Genomic DNA, 20157 nt, shown 5'->3' with positions numbered 1-20157 from the left:
TCGAGTGAGCAAGCGAGTGGGGACTGACAGCATCCATACATCCCAGTTTACCAAAACACTCGAGGACCCTCTAGATCTACACCTTTACCTCATAAACACCATTAACAAAAGGCTTGACTAAACAGATATGTTTTCAGCCTGGACTTAAATGCTGAGACTGTGTCTGATTCCCGAACACTACTTGGAAGGCTGTTCCATAACTGTGGGGCTTTGTAAGAAAAGGCTCTGCCCCCTGATGTAGCCTTCACTATACGAGGTGCCAGCAGATAGCCTGCACCTTTTGATCTAAGTAGGCGTGGCGGGTCATAGAGGAGCAGAAGTTCACTCAGGTACTGTGGTGCGAGACCATTCAGTGCTTTAAAGGTCAATAGTAGTATTTTATAATCAGTACGAAATTTGATTGGAAGCCAATGCAGTGTGGATAAGACAGAGGTAATGTGGTCATATTTTCTAGTTCTAGTAAGGACTCTTGCTGCTGCATTTTGACCTAACTGGAGCTTGTTTATGCACTTATTGGAACATCTAGACAGTAAGGCATTACAATAATCCAACCTGGAGGTAACGAAAGCATGAACTAGTTTTTCCGCGTCACGTAGTGACATTAAATTTCTTATCTCAGCAATATTTCTGAGATGAAAGAAAGCTATCCGGGTAATGTTATCAATGTGAGTTTCGAATGAAAGACTGGGGTCAATAATCCCTCCGAGGCCTTTTACTGCTGCACGTGAAAAAACAGAAAGGCCATCCAGAGTTACTGTGTAATCAGAAAACTTACTTCTAGCTGCATGTGGTCCTAATACAAGTACTTCAGTCTTGTCAGAGTTAAGCAGAATGAAGTTAATAAGCATCCAGTGTCTAATGTCCTTTACACATTCCTCAATTCTATTAAGCTGGTGTCTCTCATCAGGTTTAATCCCCTCAAATTAAATAACTTCCCAGCCACAGAATGGCCTGGGGTTTTTTTGTTGTTGTTGTTTAGTGGTTGTTGTTTTTTTTTTAGATATTACAGAAATAGACATATATCACAATAACCAAATTTTAGAGGAAACTAAATTTCACCGATTTTATGAAATTGAAAGGGCGTGTACTTTTAATATTTGTTTTAGTTTCTTGAACATGAAAGGATTTTCCATTTCAAAAACTCAAAAACTTTCCTGTTGCGCCAAACTACACATGAAAACAGTTATATTTTATTATTTTTAAGTATTTGACATAAAAATATTTTCATGTTCAACCATTATTCTACAATGACAACGATGATTAACTGACCCACAATATTTTCTAAGCATAAAAGCAGACATATTCAAGGTTTTCTCATACTAGCAGTACTCGGGTGACCGTATTTTGGTTTTCAAAAAAGAGGACACTGGGGCAGGATGGTGTCATGGTATGAGGCAGATGGATACCCACAATGGGTGGAAGGTTGCGACTGGAGATGGGGAAGGGGCACTGAGGCCTTTTTTATTTATTTATTTTAAAATTATTATGATTATTTTTTTTGAAGGGCGGGGGTACAGTACATAGTTGAGAAATGCTTCCACAACCATGGAACTATATTATTGAACTTTAATGCATTAATTGCTAGTTTTTAACAAGACAGGTAACAAAGGCCTTCCTTTGACTGACCAATCGTGGCATGCAAGAAGGTGGGACCAGTTCAAAGCAATGCAAAAATGCACATAATGAATGGAGACTGGAGATAGCAAAAACTGAATCCTGGATATCTTTGGTGATTTAGAAATCCTGGCCAGATGCAGTTTTTAGGTCCCAAAAAGAGGACATGTCCAGGCAAAAGAGGACATATGGTCACCCTTAGAAGTGCTAGCAGTAGTATTGCATAGGTGGGAGTGTAAGCTGTGTCCAACCCAGAAGACATCAAAGTGGTACAGCTGACTGGTAGAGAAATAAACTGCTGGAGGAATGAACTCCCTCCCCCACACACCTTCACTCGCCTCTATGAAAACACATAGCAGCTGCTAATACCTATTTTGGCGATGATGCCATGAGTCTATTTGTAGTGAAGCACAGGGGAAGTGATCTGCCTGCTTTGAGACTTTTACAAGTCTGCTCTGTTTCCTCACAGTCCCACAGATGAGCCCCATCCTTTTGGATTACTACAAGCAACCTGACTGACATATTGTAACCAACATGGAGACACAGAAACGAGGAATTCCAGCTTCAATTCCTGAGAATGAAGAGCTCATAGAGGTGCAGATGAAAGGGGTCCATGACAGGCAAAATGGTGGAGAAGCTGAAGTGCCTCTCTCCAAATCTCAGAGGAGACATAGTGATGTGAAAGTCTACAAGGAGTTTTGCGACTTCTATGCGCGCTTGTGAGTTTCACTTTTCTTCCCTGTACACACTATGGTTTATTTGTTGGTTTACACTTTGCTATTCTCTTTCACAGGCTGAGATTCACATTTCTTTTACGTATAGCAGAAAATCAGTTCCAGAGCTATGACTTGCCTGCAGATACTGGCACATCAGTTAAGCTAGGTTTCAGTAAAATTCAGAATGTTTTCTTTCATAGCATTGAAATATGATTATAAAGTGAGGATTTTTTTGTAAAATTAAAACATTGCCCCTCTTTCCATATTTCTACATTTCTACTCTGCATCTCAATTGATTTGGTCCTGAATGACCTTAACCTTAGGAGAGTAATGGTAATATCCATAAGTCATCTAAAGTTTTGACACTGACAATATTAAATGCTACTCTCATGTAATTAAATGGCTTAAAATAAGATTACAATTATGCTAGAGTTTCAGTTACTTGTGATCAATTTGAACCTTTGTATATGTATAAAGTTCGCCTTTGTATCTACACTTGCTGGCGATCACTTATTATATAGGTTCCCCTTAGGTACAGAGTTACTCACTGGAACTGTTTCTATACACTAATTGCAGCTTGCATTTATATCAGTGAAAATAGGTCACCTAAAGACCAGCACAGACCAGATACTGAGGCGTGACACTGACATGATGGGGTGTGTGTGTGTGTGTGTGTGTGTGTGTTATACTGGTATGAGTGGATCAGATGCAGCTGCATTGCTGGGATTTTTAAACACTTTAGCATCACAGGTTGAGAACAGCCCACAAATCAAAAATATCCAGCCAAGATCCAACCAGTTTATTACACCAGGACTGTGGTCAGACACTGACAATAATGAAGGGCTGGAGGACAATTAAAACAACAACTAGAGGGGCACTTGGTAGAGTGCATACTGTCACTAAGGCACATATCAACATCAAAATCAAAATTGCTTGAACATAGGATGATTCTAAAGCTGTACACCAAATTTCATCCAAATTTGTTCACTACTTTTTGAGTTATGTTGGGAAAAGGCAAAAAAAAAAATCCTGGATCCACATACATATCCAGATTTGCATCAAAAGCTAATCAATTATTCCTTGGCCCATGGCTCACCTTTCCACCAAATATCATAAAAAGCTGTTCACTACTTTGAGTTTTGTTGGGAACAGACAAACAAACAACACTTTGCAAAGATACTCACACACAACAGGTTATAAACAGACAAACTAATTAGGAGTTGACACAAAACAGGGGGCCACAATCAGCAAACAAACCAATGAAAACACAAGGACTGATAACGGACTAGAAAAAAAAAGTGAGTGGATGACACTTCCCTGATAGTAAGTTTTGTTTGACCCGCATTTAGCACGGACTGTCCTTAAAGCAGATACGCAGAACCTTTATTTTTAAATACATTTCTGAGTGGATACTATCTCCATCCTTGACTCTTGTATGCTCCATAAATGGGAATAAAAAAAAATATTTTTGAGAGTTAAAATCGACCGCAAAGTTGGCATTCGAGCTGCCCCACTGAGCCAGCCAGCCCTGAGTGCGTGATGTCACCAGAACCGGTTTTAAGGCCGAGGCCTTTTAGAGCTATAGATCAAAGTCATATAAATAAAAATTTATGGTGAAAGTAAGAAATACCGTTACCGACTTGCTCAACTAAGACTGATTTGACTTCATTGATTGTGGGTTGACTCTTATTAAAACAGGATAGGTGTTATAACTTATGCAACATGCATGCATTTTCACTGTGAAGCAAATTAAATAATCTTATACCAGTAACTTAAACACACAATACAAGTTACATGTATTAATCTAAATGCAGGTAAACAACATGTTTTTGTGTTTTTTGTATCCAAATGAGAGTTGGAGCTTACCCGTCTGCGTTCTCGCTTCTTGAAGGCCGATCTTGTGGCCGATTGTTTTGAAACAGTCTGACTTTCAGTTGTTCGTTCAGTTCTCCGTTCATTCACTTCTTCCATGTAAGGGCGAGATGTCAGCAATATCCAGTTTAGAAATCAGACACTGCACCACTCATTCTCTATTTTGTCCATACTGTGTACTCCGCCATTACTGCTCGGCTCAGGCAATTACTAAAACCCGGGACGGAATAGGACGTCACCGGTTTTAGCAACAACTGCAGGGAGGTCACTGCCCAAGCGATATGTTATGCCCCGTTCCATCCCGGGTTTTAGCAACAACTCTCGGCTCACTCCGGGAGGACTGGTGCAACTGAACTTTGCTTTTTAAAAAAATAAATAAATAAAACAAATACTTTCCTTTTCTTGTAGTTTTCTTTTTCTTTAATTGTTGATACTGCACCCTCTTTCAATACGGGCTTATAGCCAACGCTCCTCAACAGATCAGAGGGTCTCGTACGAGTCTTCAGTAAAATGTGCAGAGCAGAGGACAGACCACTTCATAAGTGCCCAATGTGCCCGTGAACTTCTCGCAAAAAGCATCCAAATCTTTGCAGTTTGAACATTCTTGGACCATGTATGCAACGTAAATCCACCTTCTGTCGTGTTGCCGGAGGGTGCAGCAACACATCTACGTGGCATGGCAATAAATTAGCTCAAAACGGAGGATCAGAGTTGCAGTAAGCTCTGTGTTTTAGTATACCGGAAATGGCGATGAGACCGATAGACTTCCTGCTGTGACGTTACGGACGTCAAGGTCATTCACTCAGACCGCTACCTATATAAATCACTTTAATTGTAAAAATTACGAAATTAGATTTATTGTTAATGCTTACAACTATTCCTGTGCTATTCTTGAGGTCTCAAGGCATTTATACACTACCGTTCAAAAGTTTGGGGTCACCCAGACAATTTTGTGTTTTCCATGAAAAGTCACACTTTTATTTACCACCATAAGTTGTAAAATGAATAGAAAATATAGTCAAGACATTTTTCTGGCCATTTTGAGCATTTAATCGACCCCACAAATGTGATGCTCCAGAAACTCAATCTGCTCAAAGGAAGGTCAGTTTTATAGCTTCTCTAAAGAGCTAAACTGTTTTCAGCTGTGCTAACATGATTGTACAAGGGTTTTCTAATCATCCATTAGCCTTCTGAGGCAATGAGCAAACACATTGTACCATTAGAACACTGGAGTGAGAGTTGCTGGAAATGGGCCTCTATACACCTATGTAGATATTGCACCAAAACCCAGACATTTGCAGCTAGAATAGTCATTTACTACATTAGCAATGTATAGAGTGTATTTCTGATTAGTTTAAAGTGATCTTCATTGAAAAGAACAGTGCTTTTCTTTCAAAAATAAGGAAATTTCAAAGTGACCCCAAACTTTTGAACGGTAGTGTAAATGAAAGTGAGGCCATGGCTCTGTGTATATGCTTTAAGATGTATGCCAGATCTGGACCAACTTAGTTATGCACATTGGCCCAAACCCGGGCCTTGTTATTTGCCCAGATGTGGCAGCCGGGGATGAATCAGATGCAAAATGCATCCGTGCCCGATCTGGGTTGCTTTAGGCCGGAAATGGCACAGATCTCACATTGTGGTTTGGGTGTTGTGCATTAATTGTCATACTAGCAAATCATTTTTAAGGTGCAGATCTCAGCCGGCATGAATGTGGAACACATAACGCAGATTTGCCTTGTTGAAAACGGCATGGGCCAAATCCTCTTGCTATGAGGGTTGTCACCAAGGAAACTGTGACATGAAAGGGAAATCTATGATGGCTGATGAGCAAATACATAAAAGAGAAGTTCACTTTCTTTGTTTAGCAGAGCTCCCCATACGCAAAGTATGCGGAGCGGAGCCCCATACTTCGGAGAATGCGTCGACCTGATTTTTGATGGCTTGACTATATTACGTCCATGTGTACGACCGTGTACCACCATAGAGAACCCAATCATATGTGCAAGGTAACATATCTCAAACACTTGACCACCAGAAAACAAGATTTGTATCCTTATTTCCACACGATGGGTTTTTATCCAGTGCTTATTTTTTATTTGCTTTTAAAAAATAATGTGGGGTTATTTACTAACACCTTTTACAGAAGATATTCATGACCGTTTCATATAAAACTAGTTAAAACAGTTTTATTAGTCCACTAGCTTGTTGAATAGTTGACAGTTTCTGTCATGTAAGGGTGGTAGATGGATGTAAGTGCAGGAAGAGTTTTATTGAAAGCACGCTAGCAAACAGATCCAAAACGTTGACAAAGGCAGAGTCAAAAACCAGTGTCAGATGGGAACACAATACTCACAGTCCAAAAACACAAACAGGGTCAAAACCAGAAAAGCAATACAAAATACAAGGCTTGGTAATGTCAGATGCAGGGTACAGAGCATACAGTTTGCAAAGTCTGCATTACTGAGAGTTCTTATATGTCTGCGCTGTGATTGCACTCTAATCAGGAACAGGTGCATGGCCATTAGTCCTAAGTCCTAACTAGTTCTGCGAGCTCCAGCGTGTGTGGGTGTGAGAGATGTAACCATACAACTGTTTGATATATCGAGTTTGATATTAGATGGTAACTATATAGTAATGATGTAATGTGAAAGTGCTGGTTCACTGCTGTCCACCAGGCACCCAGCAGAGTCACATCATAATAAATGTTGTGTTGTTGTTTCTGGCACATTGCATGTGGTGTCAAATAAAGGAATAAATATATATTCGTAACTGTGATGCGTTATGCATTATTGGTGTCACTGTCACAAGACAATGCAGCAATTTAGGAGCGAGGCACTCAGCGCACCCAGACGGATTCCTCATCACAGCAGGTGACTTTAATCATGCAGATTTAAAGGTTTTACTGCCCAAATTACATCAACATGTGGACTTTCCAACAAGAGGTGACAACTTACTGGACTTACTGTATACAACTCACAAAGGAGCTTACAAGGCCTCCCCCCTCCTCCACCTGGGTCTCTCTGATCACATCACCATCATGCTGAGACCTGCATATAGACCCAGAGTGAGAGCCATCAGACCAACACAAAAGGAGGTACGTGTGTGGCCAGAGGGGGCCTCCTATGCTTTGAAAGACTGTTTTAGCACTACACACTGGGACATTTTCAAAGAAGCAGACACTTACAATGACCACATAGACTTAGAGGAATACACCGAGGCCGTCACAGCATACATCGCTAAATTCACTGATGATGTCGCTCACTGCAAAACAATCACTGTTCGTGCTAACCAGAAGCCTTGGCTGACAGGAAAGGTTCACAGGCTCCTGCGGGCTCAGGACTCAGCCTTTAGGGCTGGTGACACCGCAGGTCTAACAACAGCCAGAGCCAACCTGTCCCGCAGCATCAGGGAGGCAAAATGTCAGTACACCAATAAAATATCTGGACACTTCAGCAACACCAGAGATGCACAGTCTCTCTGGCGTGGCATTCAAACCCCCACCATGGACCTGTGAGAGTGACATCACATTGCTAAACTGCCTAAATGACTTCTTTGGACGCTTTGAAACACAAAACAACACACCAGCACAGAAGACCACTCCTCCCCCGGATGAACAGGCCATATGTCTGGCTCCAGCCAGCATGGAGAGGACCCTCTCCAGGATCAATTCATGTAAGGCAGCTGGACCAGACAACATACCTGGCTGTGTTTTGAAAAACTGTGCCATGGAGCTCAAGGATGTCCTTGCTGACATCTTTAACATCTCCCTGAACCAAGCTGTTGTCCCCATGTGTTTCAAAGCTACAACCATAATACCAGTGCCAAAGAAGCCCCTCCCATCCAGCTATAACGACTGTTGGCCCATAGCACTGACTTCCATCATCATGAAGTGCTTTGAGCGACTGGTCATGCAGAACATCAAGTCCATTCTCCTTCCCTCTCATGACCCATTCCAGTTTGCATATAGGTCAAACAGGTCCATAGAGGACGCTATCTCCACTGCTCTCCACCCAGCCCTCACTCACCTGGACTCAAAGAACACCTATGTTCAAATGCTGTTCTTGGATTACAGTTTGGCATTCAGCACAATCATTCCCCAGCAGCTAATACAAAAACTTGGACATTTGGGACTCAACACCTCTCTTTGTAACTGGGTGCTGGACTTTCTTACAGGGAGGCTACAGAATGTTTGGGTTGGCAGTAACACCTCCAGGACCATCATGCTGAGCACAGGGGCCCCACAAGGGTGTGTGCTCAGCCCGCTGCTCTTCACCCTGCTGACCCATGACTGTGTACCAATCTACAGCACCAACCACATCATCAAGTTTGTGGATGACATGACTGTGGTGGGCCTCATCACTAACAACGATGAAGCCATCTACAGGAATAAGGTGAGCCAACTGGTCCAGTGGAGTAAAGACAACAATCTCTTCCTGAATGTGGAGAAGACCAAAGAGATTGTAGTCGACTTCAGGCGAGGTCACTCACAGCATCCCCCTCTGACCATCGATGGTGCTGCAGTGGAGAGGGTGAGCAGCACCAAATTCCTAGGGGCGCACATCACTGAGGACCTCTCCTGGTCCAACAACACCACATCGCTGGCCAAGAAGGCTCAAACTCGCCCCTACTTCCTCCGCAAACTGAGGAGTGCACGAGTCCCACCCCCCATCATGTGCTCATTCTACAGGGGCACCATTGAGATTGTCCTCACTGGCTGCATCACTGCGTGGTACAGAGGCTGCAGTGCCTCCTGCCGGAAGACTCTGCAACGCATAGTGAACACGGCCAGCAAGATCATCGGTACCCCTCAGCCCTCTCTTACGGACATCTATCACACCCGTCTCACCCGCAGAGCCATCAGCATCGCTGGTGACACGTCCCACCCTTCACACTCACTCTTCAACCTCCTGCCCTCAGGGAAAAGGTACTGGAGCCTCTGGGCCCACTCCACAAGACTGCTGAACAGCTTCATCCACCAGGCTGTCAGGATGCTGAACTCTGTCCACTACCTACCCCCTACCCCTGGTCTGTAACACATTCACTCACACAAGAAACTCTATCTCATCCATTTGCACATCACACTACAAACATTTGTATTACTGCTGTATCTGCTCCTATTGCTCATTTGCACTACTGTTCATATACACCTCATAAGCTGCTCTTCTAAGCACCTTCTCGGTTAGATATTGTACTGTATTTGCACTACCGCTATTTTGTACATTGTTTGATTTTAGAGTGTTATTTTATCTATATTATCTATATTTATAAATATTTATATATATTGTTTTTCTTAATATAAATTTTTTTTGTAATCTTTATCTGTTTTTACAAGTAAGGTGAGAGAGAAACGGCATTTAGATTCTCCTATATGTCTTGGATATATAGTGAATTGACAATAAAAAAATCTTTGAATCTTTGAATTTACTGAGGTGAAATACACAACACAACACAACACAATTCAATGGTTCATTCATGGTGCTATAATACTATTATTCTGTTCAGCTTGATTTTGTGCCCTTGCAAATATTTTGCTCATACACTCATCAGGAGATCCACTTTTAAGCACTGCCTAAGTCAAGTCAAGTCAACTTTATTATCAAATATGCTATACATGCTCGACATACAGCACAGATGAAATTTCAGTCCTCTCTGACCCACGGTGCAAACAGGCAATGCAATAAATAAAAATAAAATAATTGAAATAAACAATATAAACAGTATAAACACTCTAGATAAGAACTAGACATAGACTAAACACTCATATATATATATATATATATATATATATATATATATATATATATATATATATATATATATATATATATATATATATATATATATATATTATACAGACGCACGTATACACACATAAATTGGAGCAAATAAACAGTCAAGGGCACTTGAGGTATAGCACGTAAACATGAAATAAGCAGTATAAACAATAAACTAATAGCTGTTAAGATGAGGTAGTGCGGAATAGTGCAAATGAGCGAGGTAAAGTGAAATGTGCATTCCCTGAGTTCAGTGTGTGAATGAACGTTGAGAGTATGTGTGTGTGTGTGTGTGTGTGTGTGTGTGTGTTGGGGGGAGAACTGTGAGGGTGACATGCCAGATGCTGAAGGGGGGGCAGGGGGGTGTGCGGGCAGAATCTGTGGCAGGGGGCAGAGGGGGGAGGAGGGGCAGAACAGGGAGGGAGTTGAGCCTCCTGATTGCCTGGTGATAGAAACTGTCCTTGAGCCTGCTGGTTTTGGCCCGGAGACTCTGCAGTCTCCTCCCTGGTGGCAGCAGACTGAAGAGGCTCTGAGATGGGTGGGTGGGGTCACCTGCAATCCTGATGGCTTTATGGATGAGGCAGGAGTTATAGATATCCATAAAAGAAGGGAAAGAGACACCAATGATCCTCTCAGCTGCTCTCACGATGCGCTGCAGAGTCTTGCAGCAAGACACGGTGCAGGCGCCGTACCACACGGTGATGCAGCTGGTCAGGATGTTCTCGATGGTGCCTCTGTAGAATGTGTACATGATGGGGGCCGGGACTCTTGCTCTCCTTAGTTTGTGGAGGAAGTACAGACGCTGTTGGGCTTTTTTTGGCCAGTGATGCAGTGTTGTTGCTCCAGGACAGGTCTTCAGAGATGTACACACCCAGAAACTTAGTGCTGCTCACCCTCTCCACTGCATCACCGTCGATAGTTAGTGGAGCATGCTGGTTGTGCGCTCTCCTGAAGTCTACAACACTCTCCTTCATCTTCTCCACATTCAGGCAGAGATTGTTGTCCTTGCACCACATGGCCAAGCGGCTCACCTCACTCTTGTAGATTGTTTCATTGCCATTGTTGATGAGACCCACCACAGTCGTGTCATCCACAAACTTAATGAAGAGATTAGAGCTGGATGTTGGTGTGTAGTCATGGGTCAGCAGAGTGAAGAGGAGGGGACTCAGCACACATCCTTGGGGGGCCCCCGTGTTCAATGTGATGGTGCTGGAGGAGTTGCTGCCGACCCGTACAGCCTGTGGTCTCCCCGTCAGGAAATCCAGCAGCCAGTTGCACAGGGAGGTGTTGAGTCCCAGCTGGTCCAGTTTATGAATGAGCTGCTGAGGAATGATTGTGTTGAATGCTGAGCTAAAGTCTATGAACAGCATTCTGACATATGAGTCTTTTGTCTCCAGGTGGGTGAGGGCTGAGTGGAGGGCAGTGGAGATGGTGTCATTGGTCGAACGGTTGGACTGATATGCAAACTGGAAAGGGTCCAGGGCGGGGGGGGAGGGCAGACTTGATGTGCCGCATGACTAGCCGCTCGAAGCACTTCATGAGGATGGGAGTGAGTGCGACAGGGTGGTAGTCATTGAAGCAGGAGGGAGATGGCTTATTTGGGACTGGGATGATGGTGGTGGCTTTGAGGCATGTGGGGACAACAGCCTGGCTCAACGAGATGTTGAAGATGTCTGTAAAGACATCTGTGAACTCCTCGGCACAGTCTCTCAGGACACGACCAGGGATGTTATCTATATAACATGTTATCTATATAACATTTATTTGTTATCTCAAATATAGCTAAGTAGCTATATTCGAGTATTTGGCTCCCTGCAAGGTGAGAAAACCAAGAAAACACTGAGGAGTCATCCTCATCGCTAACTGACCACACCCTCTCTGTTGAAACTATGTGTGCCTTGTGATTTGTCTTCTAAAAAAAAAAGGCATGGGAATGAGCAGCTCTGTTGTACCTGAGGGCAAGGGGAATTTCTGGACTGGAAAGATTTAAACAGAATCCTGAATGGAATTAATGAGAATCATCACAGATTGTATCATTTAATTATAGTTGTTAGCACTGTCGCCTCACAGCAAGAAGGTTCTGGGTTCAAGCCCAGCAGCTGACAGGGGCCTTTCTGTCTGGAGTTTGCATGTTCTCCCTGTGTCTGTGTGGGTTTCCTCTGGGTGCTCCGGTTTCCCCCACGGTCCAAAGACATGTGGTTAGGTTAATTGGTGACTCCAAATTGACCATAGGTGTGAATGTGAATGGTTGTTTGTGTCTATGTGTCAGCCCTGCGATGACCTGCTGACTTGTCCAGGGTGTACCCCACTTCTCAACCATAATCAGCTGGGATAGGCTCCAGCTTGCCTGTGACCCTGCACAGAATAAGTGGTTACAGATAATGGATGACTGATATTGTTTTCTCTCCAGCAGCTTAATTGACAATTTTTCCTGACTTTAAGTCAAAAATTAGCTAACGTTAATATTCATCCATCCATCCATCCATCATCTGTAGCCACTTATCCTGTTCTACAGGGTCACAGGCAAGCTAGAGCCATTCCCAGCTGACTGTGGGTGAGAGGCAGGGTACACCCTGGACAAGTCGCCAGGTTATCGCAGGGCTGACACAGAGACAAACAACCATTCATACTCACATTCACACCTACGGTCAGTTAACCACCAATTAACTTAACCTGCATGTCTTTGGACTGTGGGGGAAACCGGAGCACCCGGAGGAAACCCACGCAGACACAGGGAGAACATGCAAACTCCACACAGAAAGGCCCTCGCCGGTCACTGGGCTTGAAGCCAGGACCTTCTTGCTGTGAGGCGACAGTGCTAACCACTGTACTGCCCTAATGTTAATATTGTTCTGGTTAAAAAAAAAGGCTTGCTGACCTTTAGTTCATATACCGTATATTTTATTTTTCAGAACAGTGTCTTGATTTGGTACTTTTCCAGACTGCTTTCAGACTGCTTTAATATTTCAAAGCCAAAGAAGTGAAACTAAATAGAAATGAAAAGAAAATGAAAAGCAATCAGGTGACTGGGTCCCTTCATCAGTATCTCATACTATTCGTGTTCATGGATAAGAGTCTATTTTAATTATTTTAGAAATACATCCTTGTATCAGTCATGTTACCGATTACATGAAATACTTCAAGAAAATTTAACCAAGCTCCAAATATATAATGGTTTCAACAATGTGTCCTTATTTTTGTCTCCACAGTAATATGGAAAACGCCCTTGCGAATGCTATTTGTGAGCTTTGCAAAGCCGGCTTCACTCCTGCGGAGAAAATTGTAAACAGTAACGGGGAGTTGTATCACGAACAGTGCTTCGTGTGTGCACAGTGTTTCCAGCAATTTTCTGAAGGGTTATATTATGAGGTAGGTTTGCTCTTTTTTTCTTCTTGCCTTGAGTCATGATTTATTTAATCTGAGACAGTGACAGAAGCAACACTGGTTGCTCTGGGATTGATGATACATGGACAACAAAAACTAAAATGATTCTTGATAAACTCAGGCTCTGCATCATTCTTTACAAGGTACTAAATACTGTATGTAACCAAATTAGAATACATTATTTAGACTGAACAATTATTGAACTATAAATATTTTAGAACACTTGCCAGAAAGGTTCAGGTGAACAAGACATAGAAAAGATATGTTACACAATCATGAGGTATTTACTTTCATGTGGGTGTGAGGGAGTGGCCAGATATGATGCTCAAATAAAGACCGTGTTCATTAACATTCACGTGTGAACATCTTTGGAAACTGCCTGTTCATCATCATGATGGTTTAAATTAGGCTTTTCTCTCTGAAGATTAAACACAGTCTCATGCCCCGTTTCTGGATTCATGAAATTCAGGAACTTATGAATTCAGTTTTTTCCCAGTCTTTTCAGAGGCAGAGTGGTAGTGTTTAGACTTACTTAGACGCTCCTGCGTCTTGCAACGCATGAGGCAGTCACGCTTGTCCAGCACTTTTGATCTACAGCCAATGTTATTGCGTCGTTCCATCCTCTACCAACTAGTTGCAAGTCTCTGTCAGTTGTTTGGTGCCAGTTCATTTCCGGACATCCCGTCCAATGTTGTCCCTGGGGATTCCATCATAGAACTTGGTTGGCAAGTCTTGTTGGCGGGAGTCTAACAACATGTCACAGCCAGCTCAGTCGTCATTTACAGATGATTGTGGACACTGGCTGTTGGTTGGTCCAATATCTAACTTCCTTGCTTGTGATGAAGTCGCTCCATCTGATGCCCAGGATTTTTCAGATTCACTTGCTGTCAAAGGCATTCAGTTTCTTTTCTTGACTGATCTTTATGTGCCAAGTCTCACAGCCATACAGGAGGGTAGCTAACACATTGCTGTTGTAGAATTGCATCTTGGTTTTGAGTGAGAGTTTCTTACTTCTCCAGATCTTGCCAAGCTGATTGAATGTGGCTGAGGCTTTTCCCACTCTACAGTCTAGTTCTTTATCCATCAGTCATCCATCTGTCATGGTCCTGGGAGCCTCACCCCACCAGGACAAGGAACTGTGTAACCTTGTTGAGGTGTGGCAGCTTGTTCCTACCTGGTGCCTGCCCGGGTCTAGTGCATGGGAGGCCTGTAACCTTTGGGGGGCTTATGACACCAGGAAGGTACTAATTAGCAGTTCCACCCTGCATGCCAGCATGTTACAAGGTGGCATACCCACCAGCTGGCAGTCAGGAAAGAGACATTTCCACTTATGGTCTCTATACTAAATGTAAGTGGTTGGGCTTCAGGCCAGCACCTTGTTCCTGGAAAACACCCTTGCTACGAAAACAGTTAGCGTTTATATTTAATTTTTTTTAAATCAGGGAAATGTTTATATCCAGATACAGGTAGGGGAGAATAGTGAGACTTGGGACAAGTTTTCAGTTTTTGTAGATTATATGAAATTCTTTGCAGGTAGCATCACATTCATATTACTCGTTGATTCGCATGGGGCACAAAGGCTAGCCCACATGGTCAAATCTCACAGAAGAGCTACTGTAGCACAAACTGCTGAAAAAGTTAATGCTGGCTAAAACAGAAAGGTGTCAGCACTAACTTTTTCAGTAGTTTGTGCTACAGTAGCTCTTCTGTGGGATTGGACCATATGGGCTAGCCTTTGTGCCCCATGTGAATCAGTGAGCCTTTGACACCCATGACCCTGTCGGTTCACTGGTTGCCCTTCCTTGGACCACTTTTGATAGGTACTAACCACTGCATACTGGGAACACCCCACAAGATGTGCCATTTTGGAGATGCTCAGACCCAGTCATCTAGCCATCACAATTTGGCCCTTATCAAAGTCACTCAGATCCTTACGCTTGCCCACTTTTCCTGCTTCCAACACATCAACTTCAAGAACTGACTGTTCTCTTGCTGCCTAATATATCCCACCCCTTGACAGGTGCCATTGTAATGAGATAATCAATGTTATTCATGTCACCTCTTATGGCTGAGCGGTGCATTTCTCGGTATACATTTTTTAAACTCATATGTTTAAAGTTTTTATCCAGAATTTATAGATTTCTGTAAAGCTGCTTTGTAACAATTTCTATAGTTAAAAAGCACTATACAAATAAAATTGAAAAACTGAAATTGACAATTGTATAAAATGTCTTTGTATGCCGTAGCATTACAATTTCCCTTCACTAGATCTAAGAAACTGAAACCTGTTCCAGCTTAACAATGTCCCTTTGCACAAACCGAGCTCGATGAAGACATGCTTTGCCAAGTTTACACGGTTAGTGTGAAAGAACATGAGTTCTCTGTACAATAAACTGGAACATTTTGTTTCAGCTGGAACTATTTTTCATGATGTTTCTGGACAGAACAGTTCTAATGTTTTCCATTCAGGGCATGAAACTAGACATAGGTTCAATTTTAGTCCAATCTCAAGACATGAAGTTTTGGTGGTTTTAAAAAAGCTTGATACAAAGAAGTCCGCTGGGCCAGATGAAATTGAGCCCATATTTTTTAAACATGCAGCTGAAATCATTGCAGAGCCATTGACCCATATTTTAAATTTGTCACTGGAACAGAACGTTGTACCTGAAGTATGGAAATCAGCTCAGGTTCTGCCCCTTTTAAAAGGGGGCGATCCATCTAAACTAGACAATTACCGTCCAATTTCTAAGCTATCTGTGATAGCTAAGATTCTGGAAACTATTGTGAGTGAACAGTTAAAAGAGTTTTTAGTTAATAACAATATTTTGTCTGTCATTCAGTCTGGTTTTCGTAAAAATCATAGTACTGTTACTGCTACCATGAAAGTATTAAATGATATAATCAGCGCTCCAGATAGTAGAAAATCATGTGCTGCATTATTCATTGATTTAACTAAAGCTTTTGATACTGTTAATCATAATATTTTATTGTCACGATTGATTAATATTGGTCTCTCTGAAGCAGCATTAGGCTGGGTTAGAAACTACCTAGATAATAGATGTCAACATGTTCAACTAAACGGGTACCTCTCCGAGAAGCTTACTGTTAAATCTGGTGTCCCACAGGGCTCCGTACTGGGGCCCTTGTTGTTCACAATATATATTAACAATCTCAGTAAAGATCTTATGAATGTAAATATGCATCTGTATGCAGATGATACTATAATTTACTGTTCTGCTACATCACCGGCTGAGACCATCTTAAAGCTGCAAGAAGCATTCACTGTGGTACAGCGAAATCTAAATTCCTTGAAATTAATTCTTAACGATAAGAAAACAAAGTTCATGTTCTTTTCTAGAACCCATAAGCTGGGATCCTCCCTGCCTCAACTTTGCACTTTGCAGGGTAAATCAATTGAACTAGTTTCCTTGTATAGATATCTGGGTTTTATGTTGGAGGAAGATCTATCCTTTAAATTGCATGTTGAGAATTTACTTTGTTGACTGAAATTAAAGTTGTTTTTTTTCTTTAGAAACAAATCTTGCTTTACTCAACAAGCAAGGAAAAGATTGGTTGAATCTACTTTTCTGCCAGTCTTGGATTATGGGGACGTATTTTATAGACATACCTCTAAAGTTCTGCTACAGTCCTTAGACTCTGTGTATCATTCTGTGTTAAGATTTATCACTCAAGGAAGTTACTCCACCCATCACTGTGCCTTGTATGAAATGGTTGGTTGGTCCTCACTCTTTATGAGAAGACAAACACTGGTTCAGTTTTGTGTAAAAAGCAATAATTGGCCAACTTCCTTCTTATATATCTGTTCTTTTAACACCTAGTACATCTCAGTACAATCTACAGTCAAGTAGATATATCTTGTATGATGTTGTGCAGGCAAAATCTGAGTTTGGTAAGACTGCCTTTGCTTGTAGTGCTCCAACAGCATGGAATGAGCTACAGAGACAACTAAAACTTGGTTTTTTTTCACTTGTTGATTTCAAAGCTTGTCTTAACCGAGTGTATCAGTCAGTCTGTTCTTGTTTTTAAATTTTGTCTGCTTTGTTTGTCTGTTCTTTATATATATATATATATATATATATATATATATATATATATATATATATATATATATATATAATTTTTTTTTTTTTTTTTTTGTTCTGTGAGTGTGTGTGATGATTGTTATTCTGTTTTTAATCCTGTTTTTGTGTGCTGCCTTCTTGGCCAGGGCTCACTTGTAAAAGAGATTTTAATCTCAATGTGATTTTTATCCCTGGTAAAATAAAGGTTTATTAATAATAATAATAATAATAATAATAATAATAATAATAATAATAATAATAAACACTGACTGCACCTCTGACCTCCTCACCCAACATCAGTACCAGATCTCACTCATGTTCTTGTAGCTGAATGAACACAAATCCCCACACCCACACCCTAAAATCTAGTGGAAAGCCTTCCCAAAAGTCTGGAGATTATTATAAGAGAAAAGAGGGAATAAATCTGAAATGGGATGTTTAACAAGCACATATGGTCAGGTGTCCAAATACTTTTGGCCATATACAGGTCCTTCTCAAAAAATTAGCATATTGTGATAAAGTTCATTATTTTCTGTAATGTACTCATAAACATTAGACTTTAATATATTTTAGATTCATTACACACAACTGAAGTAGTTCAAGCCTTTTATTGTTTTAATATTGATGATTTTGGCAAAAAAGTAAAGGAAAACCAAAAATCCCTATCTCAAAAAATTAGCATATTTCATCTGACCAATAAAAAAATTGTTTTTAATACAAAAAAAGTCAACCTTCAAATAATTATGTTCAGTTATGCACTCAATACTTGGTCGGGAATCCTTTGGCAGAAATGACTGCTTCAATGCGACGTGGCATGGAGGCGATCAGCCTGTGGCACTGCTGAAGTGTTATGGAGGCCCAGGATGCTTCGATAGAGGCCTTAAGCTCATCCACAGTGTTGGGTCTGGTGTCTCTCAACTTCCTCTTCACAATACCCCACAGATTCTCTATGGGGTTGAGGTCAGGAGAGTTGGCAGGCCAATTGAGCACAGTAATACCATGGTCAGTAAACCATTTACCAGTGGTTTTGGCACTGTGAGCAGGTGCCAGGTCGTGCTGAAAAATGAAATCTTCATCTCCATAAAGCTTTTCAGCAGATGGAAGCATGAAGTGCTCCAAAATCTCCTGATAGCTAGCTGCATTGACCCTGCCTTTGATAAAACACAGTGGACCAACACCAGCAGCTGACATGGCACCCCAGACCATCACTGACTGTGGGTACTTGACATTGGACTTCAGGCATTTTGGCATTTCCTTCTCCCCAGTCTTCCTCCAGACTCTGGCACCTTGATTTCCGAATGACATGCAAAATTTGCTTTCATCCGAAAAAAGTACTTTGGACCACTGAGCAACAGTCCAGTGCTGCTTCTCTGTAGCCCATTTCCTGCACACGCCTGTGCATGGTGGCTCTGGATGTTTCTACTCCAGACTCAGTCCACTGCTTCCACAGGTCACCCAAGGTCTGGAATCGGCCATTCTCCACAATATTCCTCAGGGTCCGGTCACCTCTTCTGGTTGTGCAGCGTTTTCTGCCACACTTTTTCCTTCCCACAGATGTCCCACTGAGGTGCCTTGATACAGCACTCTGGGAACAGCCTGTTCGCTCAGAGATTTCTTTCTGTGTCTTACCCTCTTGCTTGAGGGTGTCAATGATGACCTTCTGGACAGCAGTCAGGTCAGCAGTCTTACCCATGATTGCGGTTTTGAGTAATGAACCAGACTGGGAGTTTTTAAAAGCCTCAGGAATCTTTTGCAGGTGTTTAGAGTTAAGTCATTGATTCAGATGATTAGGTTAATAGCTCGTTTAGAGTACCTTTTCATGATATGCTAATTTTTTGAGATAGGAATTTTGGGTTTTCATGAGCTGTATGCCAAAATAATCAGTATTAAAACAATAAAAGACCTGAAATATTTCAGTTGGTGTGCAATGAATCTAAAATATATGAAAGTTTAATTTTTATCATTACATTATGGAAAATAATGAACTTTATCACAATATGCTAATTTTTTGAGAAGGACCTGTAGTGTAAGTATATTAACTCATGTATATTTTAGATTGTATCACATTGTAGTCAGAACTGAATAAGCAGGACACAGTTTTACTGTATTAATGAAAAGTGAATGTAATTTCTTTTAGAAGTCATTATTATTAGCAATGTTATTTTTTTCAGTGTCAGCAAATAAGCTGAGCCTCCGTGTGCTCTAAACTGTGATGTTAAACCAGTTGTCTTAATCAGACAATAATTAATTTAGTTGTTTCATTTATTAGTTTTTTCTTTATGGTATTAGTTGACTGGGGTTAATGTCAGGTCTGTAGTAACACCTTGTCCAATGCACTAAAACCCTGACTGTTCTTTTTGCAGTTTGATGACAGAAAATACTGCGAGCATGATTTCCACATGCTCTTTGCTCCTTGTTGTCATCAGTGTGGTGAGTTATTCAGATGAAACGTCACATTTTGGAATACCAGGGGTTCCCAAACCAGAGATTATGACCCGATATGGGAGGTAATTTGATTTGGGGGTTTACTGTATTATTATTGTTATTATCCATTTAATGATGAAACCAAATTTTCCATCCATCCATTATCTGTAACCGCTTCTCCTGTACAGGGTCGCAGGCAAGCTGGAGCCTATCCCAGTGACTATGGGTGAGAGGCGGGGTACACCCTGAACAAGTCACCACGTCATCGCAGGGCTGACACATAGATAC

The 20157-nt window shown here is 41.5% G+C and overlaps 1 protein-coding gene across 1 annotated transcript in view; it reads left to right on the top strand.

Annotated features, from left to right (window-relative positions):
• Positions 1-20157, top strand: part of LOC132891513 (LIM and senescent cell antigen-like-containing domain protein 1) — a 78829-nt gene that overhangs the window by 26147 nt on the left and 32525 nt on the right. Inside the window, exons 2-4 of the mRNA XM_060929176.1 lie at positions 2084-2333; positions 13189-13348; positions 19809-19875. Coding sequence (XP_060785159.1) covers positions 2149-2333; positions 13189-13348; positions 19809-19875 — 412 coding nt within the window. The 5' untranslated portion in view covers positions 2084-2148. The remainder of the gene's footprint in view (positions 1-2083; positions 2334-13188; positions 13349-19808; positions 19876-20157) is intronic.

This window comes from Neoarius graeffei, chromosome 9 (assembly GCF_027579695.1).
Source record: "Neoarius graeffei isolate fNeoGra1 chromosome 9, fNeoGra1.pri, whole genome shotgun sequence".
NCBI classification, from domain to species: domain Eukaryota; kingdom Metazoa; phylum Chordata; class Actinopteri; order Siluriformes; family Ariidae; genus Neoarius; species Neoarius graeffei.
Note: the sequence above shows the minus strand (reverse complement) of the source record. Positions and strands in the feature narration are given on the sequence as shown.